Below are 11,877 nucleotides of genomic sequence, written 5' to 3' on the forward strand. Positions count from 1 at the left end.
GGTGGATGTGATCGGGGATTATACATAAATTGAAAATACTACTTTACTATGACTTTAAAAAAATTGTCTACCATCTTGGATCCGCCATATTGAATGCAACTTTATTTTCTTAAATAGGATGGTGGTCATGCGATAAGTGATCTCGATACAAAATTGCAAGAAAAAAATGAATGGCGAAAACCGCATATCGATATCTCAAACCGTTCAGAAGATATTCACATTATTAATAAATATCATGCATATCAGAAATGAAATACAGAAGTGGTATTGATTAATAATGTGAATATCTTCTGAACGGTTTGAGATATCGATGTGTGGTTTTCACCATTCATTTTTTCTTGGAATTTCGTATCGAAAAGGACATGTCTTTGAGGGCAGAGCTTCCAAACGAGGAGCTACAAAACAACAACATAGCCCACTTAAACTCATTGGCGGCAACATTTTATGAACAGAGTTTGGTAGGTTGGTCCACTGGTATGACAAATGCCTCAATCTTCACAGAAATTATGTTGAATAATAATAATTATAAACGTATGTAACTTCTAGTGAGAAGATTATTTATTTATTTATTCACAATGGAGATTCTTCTTCTATATAAAATTGTCTTTTATTTATGGCCAATCACAGGTTGAAAAAATTACCCTCGTAAAATCATGAAACAATATTATCAAGCAGCCAAAAACTGCTGATGTATCTGAATCTTCATAATATGGAATATTATGCATGTGGATATCATAAAGATAATATAAGAAATCTGCTCATAGAGCATTAACGGATTAACAGTGTTTCCAATCATCAGATTATATAGTTGGAGTTCAAAGTTTTAAAAATATTTTAATCAACATTATAAGCAATTATCTCGAATAATCTGAATCATGACTTCACTTTTGTTTCACTGATCAAAATAAGAAACATGTATGTAACACATGTAATAATGCAATTATTCGGTTTAATCAGATTTCTGTTGTAATATTCATGTTCAGCTCCATTTGTTTTACTCATGTTAATATTCTCTACAGCTACAAAAATTAAGAATGAAATAATTTTGTCAAATTATTATTGAAAATGCGTGATGCTTGTGGTATTCAAATCTAAGAGGAAGCCAAACTATTTTCACTAGTTGGACTGCTTTGCTTTCCAAGTGCCAAGCAGTGGTATTAGCAAGTTTGCCTAAATTGAAATTCAGCTTGGTCTAAATCAAGTTTTAAATTTACTCAGCTTGGTCTAAATCAAGTTTCAAATTTACTCAGCTTGGTCTAAATCAAGTTTTAAATTTACTCAGCTTGGTCTAAATCAAGTTTTAAATCTACTTTGTTAATTATCGAATGAAAAATCATTACTTTTTCCATCTCGGCTACTTTTTGCATCCGTCCATCCAATTCTCTCCTAATTGCTGCCGCTTGCTCATCCGCTGAATCCAACTGAAAATTAAATTATTCACATCAACACCAAATTTTATACATAATAGGGATTTAATATTGGAAAATTGGAAAATTCTTCTACAAAACTAGTTATTCTGCTTTTATTCGCTATCTCTGGAATAGCATGTAAATACAAGTTTTTTTCAAGCTGTATGGGTGCAAAGGAAAAATTCAGAAATGTCATGAAATATTGTTTTTTTAACCCCAAGAGGTACCGGTATGGCGTACCTATAAGAAAATTATATACAGAGTGTTTCCGAACTCGCTACCAATATTCTAGGGCATTGTCCCTGGGTACGAAACATATATAAATATAATTTACAAACTTTCCAAAAGTCCTTAGTTATTCAGACAGCCGCCATTTTGTTTTTCCACGTACAATGTTTTTCCAAATAATGACTGAACATACGGAAGTGAAACTTTGAAATTGATATTCGTTCAATCTGTTGAGGTGTAATCATATTTACAAAAAAAGTTATTTTTTGTAAAATCAAAGTTTTTTGGTTATTCAAGGAATATAATTTTAAACGACCGCTATTTTGTTTTATGAATTTGATAAATTGTCATAATTTTTTGTAGCTCTGTCTAGTTGTCATAAATGTTTGAGCACAGTTTCACTTACTTATGTTCAACCATTATATGGACGAAAATAGTAAGTGAAAAAGTAAGTAATTAAGGACTTTCGGACAGTTTGAAAATGATATTTAGATATGTTTCGTACCCAGGAACAATGCCCTAGAGTATTGGTAGGGAGTTGGGAAACACTCTGTATAATTATAAGAATTAAGAATATATAATTTCATACACATCCTTATAAAAGGATTACAAATAACGGTTTTAATACATATTATACAATTGAGTTAAGCGTGTGTTCACGTTGATTCATTTTTATTCAATTATTGATACAAGAGCTATAGAGTCAGAGAGCAGTCTGCAAGACTGCGCGAAAAAACGTCGTTTTTTCTAATGTCACATCTTGAGGATCGGATATCTCGAAAACTATTGAATAAATGGAAAAGAGTTGTCAAATGGATATTGTAAGATATTTTTTGAGCTTCAACTTACTACTGAATACTCGAATCCATGAGACGCAAGAGTTCCGAGATATATGCAAAAACAAAAATAGTACCTTTAAACTATGGTTAGTGTGGGGACTTTTGATAATATCTTCACCTCCCTACCACCCTAAACAGAGCAGCGGGGTCGAAATTGTCTACCAAACTATTCCCTATTTACTCTCTTTTAAGCAATCATTGTCTGGACTACATACACCGGCCACATTTCAACTCTGTCCTTGAAAACATAGCTAGTTGATGGAAGTGTCTAAAAATTCCAGTATCTCGACAAAATTCCCGTATAATTCCCACCGTTTTCTCGTCCCGTGAACACCTTAATAAGTTTTGCAATTTTCCTCTGGAAAACCTGTTCAAATCTCAGTCTAGGTTTTCAACTTGAAAGTCAATACAATACTTAGGGAACTAAAATAAAACTATCTGGTACTTGAGAACATGTGAGCTCGGACTTACCTGTAAAGCATTAAATAATAACTGGTGTTCGAATTTCTTGACGCCGAGAATTTGTTGAAACATATCGTATAGTTGCTCTTTCGAGAGAATCAGTTCACTATTCAAAGTTTGTTGTTGAATACGAGAAGGCCTTTTTGAGTCGTCGTCACCCACTACAACAAATATAAAGACAATTATCAATCAATCTGATAAATACATAAGATATTCTAAAAATCATACAAAATGATACTTTATTTATTAATAAAAAATGGTTGTTTATTGAAGAAGTATAGATCGATATAATAATATACATATATACATATATAATATGATTGGTAATAATAATAAAATATAATAATAGAAAAATATAATATACACATATAATTTAATATGATTACAAAAAATATCAGTGAAAATTTAATTGAATGTAAATTTAAAAATGTCATTAAGTTACGAAAATAATCATGGATTAACAAGAAAAATGCATAATTATGAATTGGGATTAGTTGATGAAAAAGCCTACATATTTTTATATTTATATTTATTTTTAATTTTTGAATTTGATAATTATTTCGACAGTTGGTTTTATTAACAGTTCGACAGTGATAATTTACTTTTAGGAATTAAGAGTATTTTTTCATAGGTACATTACTAGCAAACGGTTTTACGATATAATTCATTCATATATAAATCATGCCATTATTGCAAGAGGACTCGTTGGATACGCATGAAAATGATAAAAATAAGAGGAAACCTCATGGAAATAATACAGCAACAGTAAGAACTTAAAAATTCAGAATTGAACCTAACAGCATAAAATTTCATCCTTGAATGGAGATACACGTGAGTGATAGGTTAATTATTCTGAATGAGGTAAATGACAAACAGAATGCAACTTAATCAATATGATATCCTGTTTAATGTAGACTACTGTCTTATCTTCATAACTGATATTACTCTGTCCGCTAGGAGACTAGCAAATCCCACAGGGAAATTCATCTGTCTATTCTTTATTAATTAATTCGATGGAAGTGACTTGAAGATGCAGTAAACCTGTGTAAAACTGTGGAAATCGTACCTGCGCAGAGCAGTCACGAATCCAGATATTTACTGCGCAGTTCACGTTTTGGCCGCGATCAATGTCTAGCTATTATTTCCATGAAATTAATCACCAAAGTTGACTGAGCATACTGAGTTATTAGAAAAGAAAAAAAATAATAAATGATCATATTTGAAGTAAAATACATAATTATTTCGGTCAAATTAGATCTATCTCTGATAACTGGCCATTTTCGCGAGCAAGCTTTTGCTAGAGACTTGGTGTGGAACATGGGCGTATCAACAATAGTTATTTAGAGGGGGAAATTATTAAAATAACGAAAGATTATAAACGTTCTGAAAAGGATGTAATGAGGAAGAACTCATCAACCAACCTTTAAAAATACAATCGAATTTGGCCATCCACGATGCGAGGACAGTTTCTTTACTCAGTCCGTCTATTTCTGGTAGAGATCTGTAACAGAGGTTTTATTTGATAAGTTAGAGTTTCGGGAGGCGAATAAACAATTTAATTAAATAGAACTAGAAAAATTTAATGGAATATACTTCATGAAATTTAATTAATTTAGTGCCAAATTCTATAAAAATAAAATTTTCTTTTTCTTTGAAGATTATATTTTTATTTTTTTTTATAAAAAGGATGAAATTTGATGCTGTTGCCAATCTTAATACTAACACAAAGTAGTGATTAATTCACATTAAAGCAACACCAATGCATTTCCATTTGAAACACAGTACCGGTGATCGTTATTAGTTTTTCCTTCTTCAATGTTGCAGAGTCCAATTTCTGGACAGTTTTTATTGAAATTATGAATCTAAAATAGTGCTCTAAGCGCAACATAGGTGGAGCTGTTTAAAAATAATGTTATTCATTTATAATAAATCACGAATGAATTGCATAAAAATATAATATCACATTGAAACCATTGTATAAATGCATTAAATTAGAGATTGCATTTGTTCAAATGCTAATTAATGTATAATTATTATTTAACGAAAATCGGGGTGATTTGCAGCATTTAATTAGGATTTTCGTTAAATAATAATTGCATATGCATTCAATTAATCTGTTCATGTACTTTGGAAGTCCCATGCATTCCATAGAACGTATTGTAAATAAGTTTTTTTGTATCATAAGACAAAACCATATTCCATAGTGGACATAATGAAGCATAAAAATGTAATGAAATACGTAGTAAATTTAAATAATGTAAAAACAGTGGAATGAGCTGTTCTTGTATCATACGTATTTTGATCGAATAAGCCCTAAATGAAACTGTATTCCATAGAGAAATCAGCCAGATTGCCTGACGTCAGTTTACATTGACCTTGTTAGTCTCCCACTCTACTACTCAGGTGGCCTCGATCAATAAAACACATTGTTGTAAATGATTGCATGTGTACACAGTTGGATATTTGTCATCGAACCTTTTTGCCTCAAGTTTAACGAAAAAGTCTCTTGTCACTTCTAGCCCTATAGTAAGATTCACGTTATAAGGTCAGTGGAAATGATAGGAAGGCATTTTTGCCACTTGTTCTAATCCACCATCTTCTATAATAGATATAGATGTAATTATTCAAGTTATCCCGGTAAATCTGATCTGATATTTATTGTTGTTGGTACTTGTTAATAATGATCAGTTATATCATATATATATTCTTTCGCTAAGAAATATTCTTACATGATTTAATAATTATAAATTTTCATAATTTGAATAACAAATTTGGTGATTCATCATATTTCTGCATAGTCTACAAGCAATTTGACAACGGTGAAGAGTTGGGAAAGGATATAGCTATCTTCTTTGTCAAATGACAGATATGGATATTAAACAAAGTTAATATGATGCCGACTTTATAACCTGAATCTCAGCAGTTCTGGTAGAACGATTTAATCAATTAAAAATCCGTAAAATCAATTCGGTAGACTTTTGATCAATGGCATCATTTACGTTTCCCAAAAAATGAGTACTACTTGACTAGAATTTTGTAAAGCACCAGTTATTAGGCATGGAAATTTAGGGCCGGTTTCCGAGCTCGGGATTTAGCTAAGTTTTAGACTTTAAACAGCTGGAGTCAGAAAATTAGCTTTCCAAAACGAGGCGTAGTCGCAGTTTTTATAACAGTAGTTGCAGTTTTTATTTTCTCATTTCTATAATAATTGGAAACGTTTTTCCTTGACGAAATTGAACATTTCTAAATAATTAAAAATAGCTGAAACTTTACACTATTTTCTCTCTATTTTATTTTGTGTTTAATTTTCTAGTGAAATTTAATTCAAATGTGACTTTGACTATGACTACGACTACGCCCCGTTTCGGAAAGCTAATTTTCTTACTCCAGCTGTTTAAAGTCTAGAACTTAGCCAAATCCCGAGCTCGGAAACCGACCATAAGAGTTTTATTCTAAGAATGTTTATTATTGATAAGTCGAATGATTGTGGCTACTATTTTGAAGGGAGCTCCTATAACTACGAAATTATTTGACTTATGAATCATGCTTTTGAATTTGGGTTGAAAATCTGCTGTCACTCAAATTTTAATCCAGCATTGATTGAGCTCAGCTATTTTCATCTATACGTTGGTATTGCTTTTGTGTCTATTCGCTCTTCTTCTTCCTATGAAACATCATACACTAGTTTGTATTGAATTTGATGAATGCAGTTTTGATCGTAATCACCAAACTAAGGGCCTGATTGTTCATCTAAGTAGTTCTATCGGTTTATTAATAATATGATTTTCAATTTGTCATTTCTGTCTAATGACGTTTGATGAATAATTTTCAAACCATACTCTCTAAATAAATCAATAGTTCTTTTGCCAAGCTTCGTTTTGTAGTTTGACACTCTATCAATAAGCGAATCCAAATCATTTTCCAAATTGATCTTACCAATTTGTTGGATTTTACAATCTCCAATTCAATGAAATGAGGGCTTCAAGACTGAAACTCAGCTGTCTAATAGTCTTAATCAAACCTTAGCTGATAAAATTTTCAAAAAAAAACTAATATTGATAAGAGCTAACTTACCTCACTCGTTTTTCAATATTGTTCCTAAAAACTTCACGAAAATCGTGCTGAGAACAGGCACCTGATTGTACCATTTTCATGACCCTTTCCGATTTGAGAAACACTTCGAAATAACTTTGAACAGCATTTTGAAATGCTTCATCGGCCATTATTTGAGTATCACCTTTTAAAAACGCCTGTAAACAGATCGAACAAAGTGTTAGTGCGCATTGGAAATGGTTATGCTGAAACAAAATAGTATGTTGTCCTGCAAGAGTGAAAGTTAGTTAAACTTGGGTGCTAGTACTTAGTACTTAGTGTATATAATAACTAGACTTAAAAACTAGCGTTACAACAACAATTTTACACACATTGAACAATCATACAGAGTACACCGATTGAACACCGATTATCACACATAGCATTAAGAGAAAACAACTAGATAGTATTATAACGTTAACTACCGGTGGGCCAATGGCTCTCCTTGCCACGCCTCCCCGAGGGCCGGCTGCTATTTGCACCTGATAAACAATATACTTCACATTAAAACAACATTCAATTAATATAGAAACTATACACTAAAAGTATAAGGCTGTGCAACAGGATAAAAAACTTTTTACTGGTGGTATTTTTCAAAGTTTTTCGATGTGTAATATCTATCAAAATAAAAAAGTTTTCTCAGGTAGATTTTTTTCCTATCATCACTTTCTGAGATATACGTGCTTGAGGTTCAAATTTTTAGACAGATCATTTCAAATTCGGTGAGAAATTAATTCATGAGGTTTGAGGATAGATTCTCAATGGTATTGTTGATTGAATAAAACGAAAATTTCCTGAAAATATGAATTTCTGAGAAAGCTATTACATTTACAAAAAATGACCAAAAATAATTTTCAGTTGAATTATTTCTGGTCATTGTTTGTAAATGGAATAACTTTCTCAAAAATTGCTATTTTCAGAATGTTTTTGTTTTATTAAATCAACAATACCATGAAGGATTTATCCTCAAAGACTCGTGAATTATTTATCTCTTACTGAATTTTAAATAATCTGTCCTAAAAATTTAAACTTCAGAGGCTCATATCTCAAAAAGTTATCATCGGAAAAAAATGTTCCTGAGAAAAGTGTTTTTTTTGATAGCATGATAGTTTACGAACCTAAAACTTTCAAAAAATATCACCAGTAAAAGGTTTTTTTCAGTCTTTTGCACAGAAGGTTGTATGTGAAGCGGAAGTTTGATCTAAGCATTAACATCGACACTGCTCAATGCTGGTAACTGGAAATCTTGCCAACAGCACAATAATGCACCTTCAAATTCAAGCAATTCTTTTAAAACAGCATTTAAAAAATTACAACTTTTTATCGGAAAATCTTATTTATATTCAATAAATAATATTATGTATATGAAAATATTATTTATTATATAATGCTATTGTTCATTATCAGCATTGAGTGACAATGTTTGAAAATGATATTTATTTAAGTATTTTTTTGAAAGAAATATAACCATTTATAAAAATATAGTTATCAGGCCATAGTTAGTTTAATGTTCAACTAGAATTAGTACAACAACTTATTTAGAATATCTATTAATTTATGAATATTAGATTTTCAATACTTGGATTATTATTCACTTTGACAAAAATTGTGCAGTAGCTTATTCAGGAGGAAATAATGAACAAAAACTAATTTTGTGACACAATAAAATAAAATAGATCTCAAGTTGAGGAGCAGTTTACAATGGTAATTCAATTGCTGATTTAGTTAAGATTGATTGATTTAGATTGAACAGATCACAATAAATTTATTCAAGTTGTACAGTTGATTTAAAAAGTGGCATTCGCTAATGGAGTCAAGATTGACAGGTACCAGTGATGTACAGCGATTAAGAAGTTAAACGTCTTGTCAACTTACATAAGCAGCACCCTTGTGTGTTGCACGCTGTCAACAATAAATAAAGCAGAAATTGCAAAATAAAAAGCAACTACATGAATGAATATAATCATTTTTAAAGGGGCTATGTGACTAATCACCCCAAAATTATCACTAAAATGCATAAGCAAGCAGTTCTGTCTAAACTAGCGTTCTATTTGAATTTGTATTTCTGAGCTAGTGTTCGAACTACAGTTCAAGACAGTGTTCAAAATAGTTTTTTAAAGCTGATAATGTTTCAATGTTTCCCCAGAGCATGTGAGGGGGAGTTTTCAAAGAGGTCAAATCTTGTTTTCTCAAAGTAACTTAAACAGGCCTTTATGACGAATATCACTGATAAATTATTAATTAGAGGAATCAAATTCCCTCCTCACATATGAGCTTAAATTTATGAGAGAGAAAATTCATAGCAGTATCATTTTCATTAACTGACTTGTGATTATGCTTTGATAAAAATTAATGTTTTATGAAATCTCAACAAAATTCTTGAATAAAACTTGATGTAATTGATTTGGAAGTGGTTAAAACCTTCTTGATATTTCCCATAATAGCAGAAACTTCAAGGTGTTTATGAAGTTTGTTGTAAAACACATTTTATATGTATTTGTTATCGTTGAGGATGAAGTCCCAGACCAGTGTGAGAGTAATGGAATGAGTTGGATGATGAGAGATGAATGAGTTACCCAAAAGTTGATGGTTCTGGCTAATGACAATAATCAGGTCATCCATTCAACGTGAGTACCGATTTTTCTTGACGTTAATCAGTGAACAGAAAATGTGCTAGGAGCTAAAATTATTATGAAATAATTCAGCTGGAAGATGGAATTGGAGAATTAGAAGGTGAGAATTACTTTAACTTGAAACTAATGAAGCTAATTATTTCAGCTACAGCTAGAACAATTCACAGATTACTTTTATTTCATTCATCAACTATTTTCGAACGATGAACGGGGAACGACGGTGGAATATAATAGATTGGTGTACTAAACAATGACATAAAGCGAGCGATGTTTTCGTGAGGAGTTATAAAAGTCCATGAAGAGAAACGACAGAAAGAACTGTATAGAAATATTTCACGAGTTTCTACCTATCTGATTTGAAACTTTTTTAGCTCGACCTTCGGCAGGCGCCACAAAGTTTCAAAGTTAAGCAACAGAAAAACATTTTCAACTTTTCCTCCTCCATTATCGCCTTTTCCGCTTTTGCCTTACTACTGGAACGAGAAACAACGTGAAAGGGAATACTCCTCCACTCGACACGACATAAGTTACTTTGCTATTTATTATTGTTATTCACCATTAAGCCTTCTTCTATCGAACGAATATCGCAGTTTTCCAGAAAATTTTCAATAAATTTTCTACTTTGTTCATAAAACTTAAAATTTATTGATTACAATAAACTATTAACATTTCACTTTTTCACTGTACGCATTCCATATTTATACATTTATCCAATCAGTAATATGTAGATAGGCCTACTTGAGGGAATACACAGAAGGTTCTCTCATTCTGCTCATCTTCTAATTTATACAAACACTATAAACTTATTACGAAACAAATTTCATGAATTAAACAAATATATTTGACAATTACATATCAGAATGTAAAGAAGCGATCAATACATTACTATTGTTAGTAATTTCCTTTACAAGTCTAATTTAAATCGCCTCCTCCTTCACAGCACTCTCAAGGTACCTCCACCAACTTCTAACTCCATCATCTCTCTCACTCTCTCTCTTCTCTTCTTTCTCACTTTCTCTCTATCTCACTCGAAATAATTAACTATATTGCTATTTTATTATAATGTAGTGTGAAAGCCAGAATACGAGTAGCCTATTGTATTCTGCATAAATAGAGAAATCTAATATAATCTCGCTCGCATCGATTGTTTATTAATGAAATTCATTTTTGTTCTTTTTCACTGGTGATGATACTCGAGTGAGTTCGAAGCTGTAATGTGAAAGATGATGATGATGATGATGATGATGATGATGATGATGACAATGATGATTGCTTGTATTATTCAAAGACAGTGAAATGGGAAAAATCAATGAAGGTTTTGGCGTCTAATACAAAAACAATAGCTAATTCTAATGGCTAATATTGATCAAGCTAATTGAAGCTAGTAAGAATAAGCTAATAATATAAATTGAAGCTAATATTATAAATTGAAGCTTATTGTTAGTTTATTAAGCTATTGATGGTTTAGTTACGACAAAAAGCTTAAAACTGCAGCGGTCTTTTTGAGATAGAAACATTTTTCATGACTGAACCATCTATAATATTATACATTGTAGCTGATGCATATAAGCTATAATACGCTATTACAAATTGATTCTAAAAAGCCTGAAAGGAATTAATACTCTTACTGACTATCTATTTATGAATAAACTAACGCGTGAATAGGAATTAGAGTGTTGGAATTACCTGGAAGCGGCCTTGAATCACTTCTAATTGTTGGGCTGATTATTGATGGTGACGAAGAAATCATTCGAATTATAGAATGCTGGATTTTTTATGATGAGCAATTACAAAAAAATGCTATGGATATAAATGGAAAATTATATAAAAATAGTTATAAACTTTTAATTTGAGAGTTTCCATAATATTTTTAAAATTCCCAATTGAAAAAGTTCATTATTATTTACAGATTTTCAAATATTCAATCAACTCAATTATTTCGTTCAATTTCAAATCTTTGATTGTATGGTATTAATTTCTGTTAGACTAGCGCACAACACTTCTACTCAAAACAAAGATTCACAAATTGATTAACGAATTCTTCACGCTGATGTTCAATACTGTACTGAATTGAACTGAATACTTTGTCAATAGACAATAATTTCGTCTGGTAATCCATATAATTTCCTTTTGATGACCTCATGTCTGGAGGATTAAAGCATAAAAAGTTCTAGCATAAAAAACTACGAATTATAGAGGGCGACGATAAACCAG

The 11,877-nt window shown here is 31.2% G+C and overlaps 1 protein-coding gene across 2 annotated transcripts in view; it reads right to left on the bottom strand.

The window, feature by feature from the left end:
• Window positions 1-11,376, bottom strand: part of LOC111057617 (calcium-dependent secretion activator) — a 131,813-nt gene extending 120,437 nt beyond the window's left edge. For both annotated transcript variants that reach the window (XM_039443064.1, XM_039443063.1), the window contains exons 1-5: window positions 11,350-11,376; window positions 7,013-7,188; window positions 4,360-4,439; window positions 2,948-3,099; window positions 1,341-1,421 (exon numbers count right to left, since the gene is read on the bottom strand). In XM_039443064.1, the coding sequence (XP_039298998.1) occupies window positions 1,341-1,421; window positions 2,948-3,099; window positions 4,360-4,439; window positions 7,013-7,161 (462 nt within the window). In that variant the 5' untranslated portion in view covers window positions 7,162-7,188; window positions 11,350-11,376. The remainder of the gene's footprint in view (window positions 1-1,340; window positions 1,422-2,947; window positions 3,100-4,359; window positions 4,440-7,012; window positions 7,189-11,349) is intronic.
• Between the last annotated feature and the right edge of the window lie 501 nt (window positions 11,377-11,877).

This window comes from Nilaparvata lugens, chromosome X, assembly GCF_014356525.2.
Source record: "Nilaparvata lugens isolate BPH chromosome X, ASM1435652v1, whole genome shotgun sequence".
Lineage (NCBI taxonomy): Eukaryota > Metazoa > Arthropoda > Insecta > Hemiptera > Delphacidae > Nilaparvata > Nilaparvata lugens.